General features: G+C 38.5%; 1 protein-coding gene across 1 annotated transcript in view; it reads left to right on the top strand.

Moving 5' to 3' along the window:
* The window catches only part of LOC114294325 (uncharacterized), a 35,279-nt gene extending 21,043 nt beyond the window's left edge, over positions 1 to 14,236 (top strand). Inside the window, exons 2-4 of the mRNA XM_028238446.2 lie at positions 13,240 to 13,332; positions 13,762 to 13,829; positions 13,920 to 14,236. Of these exons, the coding sequence (XP_028094247.2) occupies positions 13,240 to 13,332; positions 13,762 to 13,829; positions 13,920 to 14,049 (291 nt within the window). The 3' untranslated portion in view covers positions 14,050 to 14,236. The remainder of the gene's footprint in view (positions 1 to 13,239; positions 13,333 to 13,761; positions 13,830 to 13,919) is intronic.
* Positions 14,237 to 15,549: the final 1,313 nt, after the last annotated feature.

Here is a 15,549-nt window from a genome sequence, read left to right as displayed (position 1 = left end):
AGATTTGAGCATAGCTGAATGACTGTGCTCTCTACTGAATTTTGCCCAAAATTCTACCTGTAAATTGATACCCTTAGGCCGATACTCAGACTTGCAGCTGATACATACCATCCTGTAGAGACACACTCTGACAGCACATATCAAGCAAGTAAGAGCCAAAACACCCCTATGAAGGGGTAGGGTTTCCCTGTCCTATCTTGTCAGGAGCTAGGGTTTCACTATGCACGCAGCAGTTTCAAACAACCTACAATCGGGTAAGCAACCTGTCCTAACTTGGAATGGTCACTATGGATTCCGATATGCACTAGGTCGAATGGTTAAAAAGGGTGCCTCGGTAACAATCGAGGTTTGTGTTCCCATCGTGGCAGAGCTCGTAACTAGTCAGCCTTATGGCACGTAGCCTCCGGCAAACCGTTCAGGAATAGCAGAAGGCAAACACGGTGTCCTAGGCGCACCAATGCAAATGCAATGCAATGAAACACATAAGTGTAAACAAAACAACATATCATGAGTTCGAGTCAAGTTCTCTAAATCTCCAGTAGAGTCGCCAGAAACTGTAGATCGCCTCGTACTCCACTCTGTGCGCGAGGGCCCGAAATGTAGTTCTAGCTACTACAGTTTGGACTCCTGTCACGGTTTTGAATCTAATCTCACAAAGTGCAATGTAAGACTGATATATCATCAAAGAGTCCAAATCCGGCAAATCGTTTTGGAAAATCGATTTTAATCAAAAATCACTAAACATGGACTGCTTTGCCAGATTTCAGAGTCGCCACCTAAATATTTTGTTTTGGAAAATTTAGGAAATGCTGACTCGTGCCTAAGGCCACGTGTCCGTCATCACCAAAGTTACCTCGGCTTAGGAACTTGGGTACGAGAGGGGAAGGTCATGCAATGAGCACCCCCGCTCGCCCGATCAAAGGATCGGCCTTTACTAACATGATATGTTGTTTTTGAAAACACATGTGTTCTTGTTCTGGTTAATTAGCTAATCTTACAACGTGATGTGCACAGCATACAAGTATAGACTAAATCGCCTAAATTGGAACAAAACATCTCATGTTTGCTTGTTTGAAAATGGTTTGAAGGTGCTACTCGCAAGTAGGCTAAGACGCAGATTTTGTCACCCTCAAGTGGGCTTAGAAAATATGGTGATTTGCCACTTCAAGTGGGCTTAAAACTCGCATTTCGATGAATTGTTCCAATTCAAGTAATGAAGCCTTCATCCACAGGCATTCATGCAGTTAAAACACTTAAGCAGTTAGCCTTATGGCAAGCATGCTGACATGGTAACACTCACACGCATGCAAGGATGCTAAAGCCTAAACACTCACAGTGTACTCCAAGCCAAAAAAGAAGCTAGTTAGTAATCATGCATGATCCTAGCTATGTCAAGAATGCCTAATGCAACACATGCAAAATGAAACTAACATAGGCTCGGCTATTTTAAGATGTCATGTGAATGCAACTTGATAACATGTATTCAAATTGGTATTGAAATACAATGCAGTTTGTATGATGCGCCGAGCCCGGTGCATACAGTATGAATGGATGATGCAAACATGCAAAGCATAAGTATGCTAATTGAAACATGCCCTAAAACTAACATTCAAAAGCTGGTAAATAAAAGGGAGAAAGAAATGGGGGTTGGAAGACATGCATCGCACACACGCACACTTATTACAACAGTTGGCCCTCTCGATGGAGGGTCCGAATAATAAGCTAACTAGCTAATCTAAGCTAATTAAACTAATTATTACAAAATGAAACAAATTAACTAATCCTAGTTAACTAATTATTACAAAACAAATCAATTAATTAAACGCATTAACTAATTAATTACAACACTTTCATAAATGAAATAATAGTTTATTCTAAGTTAACAAAAGCACTTAAATGGCCTCGTGATGAGGGATGCATGCATGCTTGGTCGGTTTCGCTCAGAAATCCACTACCGTGCCTCATGTTGCCTCTATTTGCACTCTTTTGAACTTCTGAAAATTGTACCAACTTCAAAGAAGCTTCTGATCCACCTTAGGACCATGCTGAGGGGTGGTCGGCCAAGAGGAGTGGCCATCGGCCAGAGTTTATGGCTATCGACCAAATTTGATAGCCGATCGACAGCATTTGATGGCCGGTCAGCAGCTCTGATGGTCAATCGGCTACTGCTTCCTGTAAATTTTCCATTTTGCTGCAACAGAGCACTAACAGAGGCATGGCAGTGTATTTACAAGAAAATGTGTTTGCAACCACACTCCTTATCATGTCCCAAGCTCAAAGGAGTGTAGTGCTCGGCTCTCGAGCCATCAATCACGCATCTCAATGCATGATGGCCAAAGAGGCCAAGTTGCACAAATCAATGTCAACGAATGTATACAAATAACACATAAGACTCGACGAACCTCCACCTTATCATGCATGATCAAAGGTGTCGGTGACCTAAGGGATGAAGCGCGCTTCATCACTTTGAGTATGAAACATCCTTTGTTCCTTGTGTTTGGATTGACGTCCAACCCAAACACAATGCCACACACACAACATGCCAACACAATGCAATGCCAACATGTAACCAACATGAGCATGCAACAACATGCAAACAATGTGAGCATGCAACAACATGCAAACACATGAGCATGCAAACAATATAAACATGACAAGGGCTATGTATGCAATACTCAATGGACCAAACCAACCTCAAACATGCCTCATGCATGCCAAGACAATGGCCAAAACATGCTGAAAATGAAGTCCAAAAGCAAATACAAGCATACATACGCATTGGTTCACAAACAAGGCCCGAAGACAACAACTCTCAAACACATTGAAGGAGTGGAAAATGTGAGAGTGTGGAAATGAAATATACTCTGAAATCATGTAAGGAATGATGTCAAATCATGCACATAACACTAGCATAGCATGATAAGAGACTCAAAGCTTAAGGCTAGCAAAGGGACTTGCACCATCGTCATATCAATCGAGCCCCAAAGGGCCAAGGTGACTCAAAATTGTCCCAAGGCAGGTCAAAACAAGGCCAAAACATGCATAGACTGAAGCTAACACATGCTAGTATTAGAGGCATAAAGCATGACACATGCAAGGCCAATGAGTGGGATTACACTACACCTACTAAAACCAAGCATGAGATGACTTCACCAACCAAAATTAGAGCTATGACAAGTTAAATAATGACCAAAAACATGCTGGAATGGAATCAACACATGCCAGAAAGATGAGTCAAAACCTTAAGCATACAAGACTAGTTTGCAAGGATTACACTACAATGTATTAAGCATGCAAGAGACAATCAAACCAACCCAAGAGAGATTTATACCATGTTAGAATAAGGCCCTAAACATGCTAGGATAGAGCCAAAACATGCTAGAAAGACATACTCCTTTGCAAAGCTATAAGTAGGATTATACTACAAGTACAAGAAGCATGCAAGGGGTGAACGAGACAGCCAAAAATAGAGTTATGGAAGGTCTAGAAAGTGACAAAAATGAGCTCAAACAAAGCCTCAAGAAGATAAAAATGCATGCTCTTTTGGTTGACCATCAACATAAGCCAACAAGAGTAGGGGAGGGGGGACAACCCCCTCCTATTTTGAGCCTCAAAACAAACTCTCTACGGTTTTAAGGCCAAAAAGAAGTTGTTTGAAAAGCTTGAAAGTTAGCTCAAAAGGCCATACAAGCCAAGGAGCAAAAGGGAGGAAACACCCCCTAGCCAAACAAGGCACAAACCAACACCTCTAGGACTGAAAAATAGAGGAAAAACAGAGGTTTTTGTAGTTCAACACCACTCTGAAAACAGCCCCAAAACAATGGAAAAATGGTGGTGAAGCAAGTGTGCAAAACAAATACAAAAAAGGAGAGTTATACCTCTTGATGCACAGTAGGAAAACAGCCTCTTTGTTGGCTCAAATGACCTTCCAACAGCCCAAAAATAAACTCCAAGGGACCTTAGCCCACTGATATGAAACTTTGATGAAGGATGCCTAGGAAAACTAGTTGTGTTTCTCTATTTCTATGCACAAAAGGGCAAGAGAGAGAGAGAGGCTTTAGAGAGAGAGGTAGAGATTAAGCTCTGAAAATTGTAGAGAGAGAGGGAGTTTAGTGAGAGAAGCTCTCAAACTTGTTCAAGAAGGTTCTCTTTGCAAAATGGGAGATATATCTTCGTATATAGCAAAAGTAAGAGTTTTAATCGAAAATATCTGATTTGCGACAGCTGGAGCAAGCTGGAGGTAAAATATCTTCAAAAAATCTGAATTTGGGTCACTCTTGGCCGATTAGCCATCTTTGGTGCCGATCTTCTAGTTGTGATGGCCGATCTGCTACTTTTTTGGCCGACTATGCATATTTGTGGCCGATAGGACATTCTACTCTGCAAGTCCAACTTCAAATGGACATAACTCTTCATATGGACTCCTTTTCAGGCCATTCTTGTGTCCAAATTGAAGCCGCAGAAGTAAGATTTCCAATGGTGGCCGCCTTGCATCAAAATTCCAACTTTGCAAAAATTTATGCATGTTTTGGTGAAGCCGCTCAGTTTTGGTCAACCAACCATATCTCCCTCATCCAGACTCGAATTTAGGAGATTCTTGAGTGCAAAATGACGCCTCGGAAGTCTTCTTTCCAACAGTGGTGGCCTCATAGCTTAAATCCAAGTGTATAGACATATAGGCTTGATTTAGCGAGGATCTCTCAACTCTCTCTTAGCTATTCATACCCACCTTCTTCTTCAACTTGGTTTCTTCCCTCTCCTCCAATTTTATTCAACTCCAAACCCCTAAACACAAGGTGTTTTGAAAGATTTTTCAAAGATTTCATCTCTCTTTCATTCATTTCCACTTTTTCCTCGCTCGATTTATCGAAAAGCGCAACATTTAACGAAATGCGAGCCTGGGAACATCGTAGGAACTTTATTTCAAAAATATTTTGAAAGAGAGCGTTTTGAGGTCTAAAAACCATTCAAAATAGCTTTGGTCCGAAATGGGGTGCGAGGTTAGGATTTGACTCTCCTCTCGTCAAAGAATTTGATCCTCTGCACTGCACAACTTTCATCACCAAAGAAGCCATCAGTAGCGCCCAAGTCTTAAGGGCGGTCAAAAATTGGGTGTCTACAGTGATCAGTAGTTTGGACATGACCAGACTCGTCCTACTGATGGGACTGAGTATTTGGCGTCATTTCCATTCTAGGCCAAGCATCTCTCCCGGTACGTGACTAATTGGAGAATGAGAGAGCTCCTGGTTTTTGCTAAGAGCTTCAGTCATGCCCTTTCTAGCAACTGCTTCTTTCGGCTTGAGGAAGAAGCACGTGCGATGCATCCCTGGCAGTGGAGTCTTTTGATGCAACAGGGAGGAGATTGAGGACTTGACTCAACTACGCCCTTAGTTCATTACTTTAACCTTTTCTTTTTTACTTTTCAAAAGAATGGTTCAATTTGCAAAAATATTTGAGAAAATCGTCACTTTTGTTAAAAAATAAAAACACATTTTCACAAATGGTCACTACCTAGCATACTTGAAATTAACCCTCAAGATACACTACCTTTAATCAAACACCTCAGCACAAAATTCACCACATCCATCTTCACCATTGCATCACCACTTGATCTGCCTTGCAAATGAAACCATTACAGAGAAAATAGTAGGAAAAATGAACTTGGGATAAGATAAATCAATCAAACATGGATAGAACAACCGAGTGAATTGGTTGGGGCCGAACTCCAAGATGAAGTTTCCTACGTATCCTGTAAAAGGGAATCAAGCCTTACGTAGTTCACAGTTAGGGTTCACTTGGATGTTTACATTTTCTCTCTGGCACTCTAACTTTGCCAAAGTCGCCCTTTTGGGTTTTTGACCTTGCAAACTCTCCTTATTTTATTTTCTCATTTTACATGCTCTAGAGGGGCAGGCACCGGAGGGGCAGGAGGTGGAAGGTTATGCATGTAATCATCCTCCGCATCAACCGGGGCACCACCATAAGGTGGAATCAGGAAGAGACTATGTTGCCATTCCTGCTGGCCGAACTCTAGGATGATAGTGTTAGACTTCTCATCAAGGACAATCTCGAGGCCATTTATCTGGAAGAAGAGAGTGAGAAGGTTGGCAAATGGAAAAGGCCAACTTGTATTTTGCATGGGTTGAGACTGAATTGCCTCCCGTAAGAATTTATGTATGTGCCCCTAGATGATATGCTGAAGATCAACCTAATAGCCATGTTGGTGGCAATATAAAACTTGCATGAACCCTTTGCAGCATTCAACTTTGTGCCCAAGTAGAAGGGCATTCTTGTGAAGCACTGAGTCAATAGATGGTAAGCGTGAGGGGTGCTTGCCACGGCATAGGTAGGAGAAAGAATTATCACCATAGGCTCCCGGAAAAAAACTCCTGAATAAGTCGTGGTATGGGGGTGTTATCCTCAATGTTGGGAATGGGTAGTTGGTTAGGTAACCTTATGGAAGTTCAAAGCCCTTGTAATCATCGAGGGTGTGATTACAATTTCATGATCATCAATAGTGAAGTAGAGATTTGAAGATGATACCATAGGCTACTCATACATATTTTGATAAAAGAGCCAGACCAAACAAGGGTAGGTAGGAGCAGTGACAATGCAAAGTCGGTCCTGTAGTTACTGAATAGCTTAAGAGATGGATGGGTCATCCTGAAAATATCGAATGTTGAACCATGTTAGCTTCTGAAGCAGCCTATAAGCCCACTCATCTCTGGGTTGCTGAAATGGTAGTGGTGGCGAGAGTGGTGGTGACGGTGGCAGTGACGATGCCAATTAGGAACCTTTGGCTTTTTTGGAAGCTCGAGATAGGGTACGTCGACTCATGTCCTGCACACACCAACAACATATACAAAGAATACCCGTGAAACATGAGTGAGAATAAAATATAATGTCAAAGCACATGTTTCTCCACTGATTTCCGTAACATGCATATGGAATTCTCCATCCTCTATTTTTTTATTTTATTTTTTATGATACAACAAACAATACATTAGTAAACAACACATTAGTCTATCATTTTCTTTTGTTACACCAAAGAAAATTAATAAAATACTAATGTACAAAACTAAAGAAAACTAAACAATTTGTAAACTATACTACTATATCATAACTCTACTTAAGTAAATTAATTATGCTAAACAAGCAAAATAACTAATTGATTAAAAGATGGGCTAAACACAGAGAAGTTATCCATGAAGACTTCTAAAAGCTTCTCTACCATGTCAGAAAATATGGCCATCATGCACCTTTGAAAGGTCGCCGGTGCATTGCATAGCCTAAAGGGCATCCTCTTATAGGCAAAAGTACTAAAGGGATAGGTGAATGTGGTCTTTTCTTGGTTAGCAAGGTACACAAGAACTTAATTGTAACTGAAGTACCCATCAAGAAAGCAATAGTGACCCTACCCTACTAACCTCTGTAGGATTTGATCAATAAATGGCAAAGGGAAGTGATCTTTCCTGGTCATGGAGTTGATCTTCTGGTAATCAATACATACTCACCACCCAGTGGTGGTTCGTGTGGGGACAAGCTCTCCTCTCTCATTTTCTACCACTGTGATACCTGACTTTTTGGGAACCACCTATGTAGGACTCACCCACTTGCTATTAGAGGTGGGGTATATAATAGCCGCATCTAACAACTACATTACCTCTTTCTTAACCACTTATTTCATGTTAGGGTTCAACTTCCTTTGCATTTCACAAGAAGGTTTAGCATCCTCCTCAAGATGGATGCGGTGCATACAAATGGAGGGATAGATACCCCTCAAATCAGCCACTAACCACCCTATAGCACTCTTATGATCCTTAAGGACACTTAAAAGCTGACTCTCTTGATCAACATTCAAGTCATACGCTATGATAACTAGGAGTGTCTTATTAGGACCCAAAAATACGTACATGAGTGTAGCTGATAATGATTTCAACTCAAGCATGGGTGGTGCCTCAAGTGATGGTAAGGCGGGTTCGCTATACAATGAAGGTAATGGCTCGAATGAAGCCCACTAAGGTGGAAAGTCTAGAGTCAATGGAGTGTCAAGTAGAAGATTGACTTCCTCTATCGACCTCTCAATATCAAAATTGTCAATCCCAAAGTAAGCTAGACATGCCTCTAGAGGGTCCTCAACAAAAATGGAGGGTAAAGCCTCCTCCACTATCTCACCTACCATATCCATGAATAGGCACTTATCCCCTTCAAGGGGTTGTTGGGATGATTTAAAAATATTGAGTTTCACTTGCATATTCCCAAATGAAAACATCCATAACCCTAGTACGACAATTTATGCTAGCATTGGCAGTGGTCAAGAAGGGTAGACCTAAGATCACCGGGATTTGCTTTTTAGTGATAGTTATCGGTTCCATGTCTAAAATCAAGAAGCCAACAGGGATATAAAACCTATCGACCTTCACAAGAACATCCTTAATTGTACCACGAGCCACCTTGAGTGACCGGCCAACTAATTGGAATATGACAATGGTGCGCTTCAACTCGCCAAGACCGAATTCCTCATATACAGAGAATAGCAACAAATTAACATTCATCCCTAAATCTAGCAAAGCTCTATAAATGAATAGGTCCCCTATGATGCATGCAATGGTTGAGGCACCTAGGTCTTTAAGCTTTAGGGGTGTGTCACTTAACAAGATGGAGTTTACTTGCTCTATAAGTAGGACCTTTTGGGACACTTGTGTCCTAGATTTACGCTTTTGCATACAAAGGTTATTCAAAAATTTTGTACAGAAGGGTACTTGTTCAATCGCCTCCAACAGAGGGAGGTTGATTTTCATTTGTTTAAAAATCTCCATCATCGCCCCCATGGATGTTGCCTTCTTATTGAAAGGGGATGGTGTATCAAGGCATTGGAGAAAGGGTGCCTTAGGAACGTATGGTGCCTTAGGCTCATTTGAAGTATTAGGGGTCATGTCACCCCCTTTTGGTGTTTTTCCATCACCCTTGCTCTCATCAGGTTTACCACCGTGGTCACCCTTCTTAGCCTTGGTTGTATCAGATGTATCTGGCCGAGCTTCTAACTCCCATCCACTTTGTAGAATAATTAGCACCTATACTTGTTCATGGTGCTTTCCACTCCCACTCGATCCATCTATCCCATATTGCCCCTTAGGGTTGGCCACAGCCTAACTCGGTAATTTTCTCTCATCTCTCTTATTCATGTTATTGGCTATTTGACCCAATTAGGCCTCAAGCTTGGCAATGAAGTGAGTGTGGGAATTAACTACTGGTGCTAGCCCCTTAAGCTCTGAGGGAACTTCCAATAGTCTCAAACGTCGAGTTGCCTTGAGGAGCAGGCAGGAGTTGTGGTTGTCGGTGAGGCTTGTGCTATTTATGCGAGCCATGCTCATGACTTGAGTGAATGCCCTTCGACACCACAATTTTCGAAGTAAGTCCAAAAGCATGTGAATACAGCTCAAGGACTCTCCAAATCGAGTAATGATTCATACTCCACCAACACATATAACCCGTGATGGAGAAATCACCCTAATCTTTCGTGGAGACCCTCATCACAAGGCACTTCTTACATTCCCCCACCACTAAGGCAAAATTTTAATAATTTTTCCAATCAATCTTCATACCGCTTGGCATTGTGCCCAACCTCATAAACTCATTCTCTTTTCAGGGCTCTAGTAGCAAGTTGTCAAGTTTGCCGGGCTGCAGAGGCATGGTGAAGAGAATTATCACTAAGGTTTTCAAATAATTGCCACGCCTCGGCATCACCCTTTGCCATAAATGTCCAACCACAAGATAAATCCATCATTTGGTAGTGAGGCTCAGTTAAGCCTTAATAGAAGGTTTGGAAAAGTTGCCAATCGGGTACTTTGCAGTGAGGACACTGTTGGAGAAGGTCACAAAGTCTCTCCTATGTCTCGTGAAATTGCTCACCATCAACATGAGCAAAATTTTTGATGTCTCGCCTTAGTTGGTTGATCTTACCAATGGGAAAGTATTTCTCCATGAACTTCTACTATAATTGGTCCAAGGTTGTGATAAAATTAGCAGTTAAGGAGTTCAACCAATGTTTGGTCCTATCCTTGATTGAAAATAGGAATAGTCTCAACATAAGGGCCTCATCGGTAAAATTCTGGATATTCTCTATAGAGAAAATTTTAGAAATTCGTGCAAATACTTGTAAGGGTCATCATGAGCAAGTCTGTGGAATGATGGAAGCATTTGAATATTGTTGGACTTAATCTCATAGTGGACCGTAGTGGTGTTCAGTAACTAAATGCATGATGGTGAAGTGTATGCAGTGGGTATGAAGTAATCCTTGAGGGTCCGGTTGGGCCCATTTGAGATAGGATTTTGTTCAGCCATCTCTTCTGGATATTCAGGCCTAGGAACACGGGAAGAGGTTCTAAGGTTTCTAAGAGTCTTTTCTAGTTCAAGGTATGAATTCCAAAGTTTAGGGTGGCAAGAACGGCGCCCGTGCATACACCACTCACAAAAAAACTAAGTTCTGACTCTTATGTGCTATCTACAAAAACAAAATACTAAAGAAAGAAATATTCATAGTGGTTAATGAAAATGCTTTACTCATCTTGCAGGTGCTTAATGTGTAGGCTGTTGTCTCCAACCTCTGCTTGAGCTCCTACTTTTTAGCGCTTTGGTGATTTGCTTGACGTGTTTATCTATCACTTTTTATTTTATTTTTTATTTTTTATCTTTTATTTTACGGTTGATTGTGCTTTAGTGATAGCTCCACTGGCAACAAATTTGCACAGTTGGCAACACAAGAATGTAAAATCCTAAACAAAAAATTAAAATAAGAATCTAACTTTAAATTAGTTAATTTTGCCAGAAGTCCCCGGCAACAACACCAAAATTTGATGGGTCATTTGGTACACTAAAAATAAACACTAAACTATACCCAAAATTTCTTAGAATAATGGCAAGTCTAGGTATATCGATCTACAAGGACACTTGTGAAATTAAACTAATTTAATTTCTAGGTTCCTAAATTAGTTTTGATAAAAAGATTGATGGATAATATGACTAAATCAGAATTAAAATGAAGTTGAGAAATTGAATTGAAAATTAAAATTAGGGTTTGAGATATTGACTTTGGAAAAATCGTAGGGCAAAAAATTCACCACTAACCACATAAATAAGATTTATCAATGGCCATCAGTTGCAATTCAGTTTGAACTACCCAATGTTTCACAACTACAAGTTTGAAACATTGATCAAGGGGATTGTCGCATTCAATGTACAGGCACAAATCATTTCAAGTAGCACGAGTCGTTTGCTCTAACTATGGTAGCAACATGACTTGTCTCTTGTAGCATGACTTGTTCCATACTTTGAACACAAACGCAAAGAAAACAAAAGTATGGAAAGCATTTAACAATCATAGAGACTAAAATACTTGAAGAAAAGAAAAAAAGAAATATTATTATAAACTTCTAAAATATCCATACATTTATTCAAACCTTTATAAAATAAATGACTCAGAAAAATCTCTTTACCTGGCTAGGGTTTCATCAAGACCCTCAAGAATGGAAGACTAGCCACTTAGGGAGGAATGAAAAGTGGTAAAGGGAAAAGCCACCATGGAAGACATCCTTGAAGCTCCAAGCTTTTTGTCTTCAAACCCTAGCCTCTCTTTTTCTTTGGAAAAATATCCGAACCCTTTTCAGCTTTCTTTTTTCCTTTTTATACCTTGCAGGCCTCAAAACAGGTTTAGAATGTCGCACACGCAAAAGGAGGTTGAGCTGCACGTGCGGGAAATGTCACCCCACGTGCGGGAAAAACCCTCTGCACGTTCGGATTTTTCAAAATGCTTTGAACTTCAGGATGAGAAGTTGCATGTGCCAGGATGACCCTCCGCACGTGCATGAATGACTTTTAAGTTAAAATTCCATTTTTTGCTCATTTTGTACTTCAAACACATCCAACCTGATTAACATTAAACAATTGTAAAATGTACTTGATTGAATGATAAAGTTAAGAAATCTCAATTATCAGCCTCAATGATATACAATTCGCCCTCAATCAGATATATAAGTTAATGCAAATGAAAAATATGTTCAACTATATGATCAAATTCTTTGTATTCACTATGTTCGTAAAAATATTTTGTTAATAATAGTAATGATATATTTTAGTGTGGGTAAAAATTAATGTGTTTTAAACTTTTATTGACAATTTTTTTCTAGCAGGAGTTACATGTATTTGCACTCACCTAAGTTAAAATTTTCGATTCATTCCTGATTCGATTATTTGCCTATTTATGTTGGACAAATTTCATTTTCTTGGATAATATGTTAGGACCAGTCCAATAAAATGACCAATCTAGATACTGAGGGTGTGCCTACCAATACCAAATTCAAACTACACCTCTCCGGTTCCAGTTAGATCACAAGCTTAACCCTTTTGCGTTTACTTTTTCTACGCGCAAAATGGCCTCATCAAGTCTGTTTACAAGTTTGAGATTTAATTGAAATTTAGCTCAATTCACATAATCTGAAACCGAGTTTGAGTTGCTTAAAGTGTTAATCACAATCTTGATGAAGAGTTGTAACAATCAAGTTTGTAATAGGAAAGACTTTAGCCCAACTATAAAGTCTTGAAAATAAGATCTAAGATTTCAAATTCGAGTCTCCCAAGAGGTCACTGGAGATTTGCTCTGTTATTAACTTCAAGGTCTATAGGGATTTGTTCTCACATGTCCAGGTAAGGGGTAATTTGGACCCAAAGGGCACTTTGGCCATAAGTCAATTTCTTAATCTTTTGGGCCATTAGGACCAAGCTCTAATCCCTTTGGGCCAAAAAGACACAATTTGTTCAACAGGACAACTATCTTATGAAATTAACCTATATGTCTATCTCTTGAGATCACCCAATTTGTCTATTTGTTGAAATTCACCAAGCCTATTTTCTTATATGTTGAAATTTACCAACCTACCTATATGTTGAAATGTGACACACGCCACCCATTCGACACCCTATTTGTTGAATACCTCACATTTCTTTATCTCACCACCACCACTTGCTGCCACCAGTCACCACCATTGGCGACTTTTCTCGACGCCAGTGCATTTTTGGACACGTCTTTATCACCAAATAAGATTTTACCTTGGATCTAATGCCTTATACCATATTTAAATTGGACTTTTCACCAATTCTCTCTCTCTCTCTCTCTCTCTCTCTCTATATATATATATATATATAAAGACTCACAAGTACTTGTTGGCATTGTGGATTTTCTAGGTGATGTTTAAGAATTACAAGAAAGAAAGACTGGAGCTGGTGGAATACTTATTGGCAAAGAAAGCAGATTCTGATCTTCCCATTCTAACGCAGGTTACTTAATTTTAAATCTCTAGATTACCCTAAGTCTATATATATATATCATATGACAATTATTCATGTTATGTATCATTTTCAATTTTTTTGTTTTCTCTTTCATTTTCTTTTTCGTTATTGTTTTCTATTTTCATAAACAAAAATAGTAAAAAGTTCAGAATCACCTATTGCTTGCTTTCATTTTTTATGTAAAGTAGTCTTCAAAAATTCAAAAAAAATCTAGAAAAGGGGTTTATTATTATTATTATTATTATTATTATTATTATTATTATTATTATTATTATTATTATTATTATCAATCTACCAAACAAATGTTGCACACCAATTTCTTATTTTTGTGTTGTCGAAAAAAAAAAGAGATTAAACATGCGAAATTCTTAGCTACTTGTTTTCTCACACATGGGATTTTTTACTTGATGATGAAAGGAAACCCTACTTATTTGGGGAGACAAGGACAATATCTTCCCTCCATGTTTGGGCCATCAATTGCAAAGGTAATCTTTTGGGTCTCCCTTAGATCATATCTTGCATATTCAATAAAAAGTATATGATCATTGTTCGATATTGTTGGAATGCATATGCAGGCATTTGGGACCAAAATCAAAGTTAAAGATAATTAAGGACACAGGACATGCAGCAAATGTCGAATCTCCACATTTGTTGAATGATTTAATCAAATCATTTGTTTTGGGTAGCCCAAAGCTTGATGTCTAAGATCCAAATGGCAAATAAATGTAATATATATATATATATATGTATGTATTGTAGATCTTAATTACTACATTGTAAGAGAAAAGAGAGAGAGAGCCAATGGATTGTTGTGGTTCTTCATCATCATCATTTTCACTTTAATTTTGAAACTGCAATTCAAGTAATAATGTACCTCTTTGCAAGCCAAAAAGATTTCATTGAGCCTAGCTTTTACAAATTGCTTAGCTTTGTAACACCATATGAGATAGTGAGTGACTAACCTAATGTAGAGGTCAAATTGATGAAAAACAAATTGTTTTACCTTATGTTCTCTTCCTTTAAAAAAATGAAAGATAGACAAAATTTTATACAAATTGTAGTGACATTTTTTATAATCAAAATCATTATGTTCGTTTTTTTTATTTTTATTTGTTTATTTAGATCATAAATCATTATCTTAGTTTGAAAATTGAAAGAATAACAAAAAGTATATATAAATTCAATTTGTATAATGATGATACTATATCTCACTAAATGGGTGGCCTGTGAACTGGGCTAAACAATGACTATTGTTTGGGTTTGATCCTCCACCTCAAGCAACTGCAAAACAAGCCCTATGGATGCACCAAGGGTTGTCCACACTAAAGGCCTATTTGATTGCCTAGATTATTAATCTAAGGATTCACATTCCATTGTTTGGTTGAAATTTTTTATTTGAATTAGATACTATAAACATTTTATCCAACAAAGCTGGTAGATTTTTAATCTTACAACTAATAATGCAAAATATATGTAATCGAGGCTATATATTTCTATGCTTATTGCAAAACAAATGTGGACAAGAGAATAATTTATTTTACTAATCTAGTTGGATAACCAATCCTATATGTAGAATTTTTATGTGAAGAAGAGCTACAGGTGAAAGGCAATGGAGAGAGAGAGATTTTTACATAGTGTGTAACCTTGCATAATGTACCTTCCTTATATAAACATGTGTAGTTCGTATCTTGTGGAAGATCTCTTTGTATGATTTGGGGAGTAATGATATATATAGGCACTCTAATCACTCAAACAAAGCTTGGATCTTATCAACCAAAAACAAATCAAGGTTCAACCTCACAAAAATGAAAAGAGAGAGGAATGACCCATGGATATGGGTTGCCTTTGTGTAGAATTTTTATGTTTTCCCAAATCAATTATGAGACTCTTTTTGATTGTTTTATCCTCTTTGATTGATAAAAGTATTTTGGCTTATGCATAGCTTAGCTCACACACTCTGGTTTATATGACCACAGTTGTAAAACCCCTATCATGTAATATGCTTATATCTATTTAATTTTGAATGTTAATTATGTGTTTGATGTGTAATTAGTGCATATCTGTTCATTTGATGAATTAACTATTGTGATTTATGCTTTAAATCTAAAATTGAAAGGCTTAACGACTTTATAAACCAAAATTGGTGAGTTTAATTAGGATGGCATAATCTTTAGGACCAATTGAAAAGTTTGATTAAAATTTGAT

Source organism: Camellia sinensis, chromosome 4 (genome assembly GCF_055761805.1).
Source record: "Camellia sinensis isolate YWXY chromosome 4, ASM5576180v1, whole genome shotgun sequence".
NCBI lineage: Eukaryota > Viridiplantae > Streptophyta > Magnoliopsida > Ericales > Theaceae > Camellia > Camellia sinensis.
Note: the sequence above shows the minus strand (reverse complement) of the source record. Positions and strands in the feature narration are given on the sequence as shown.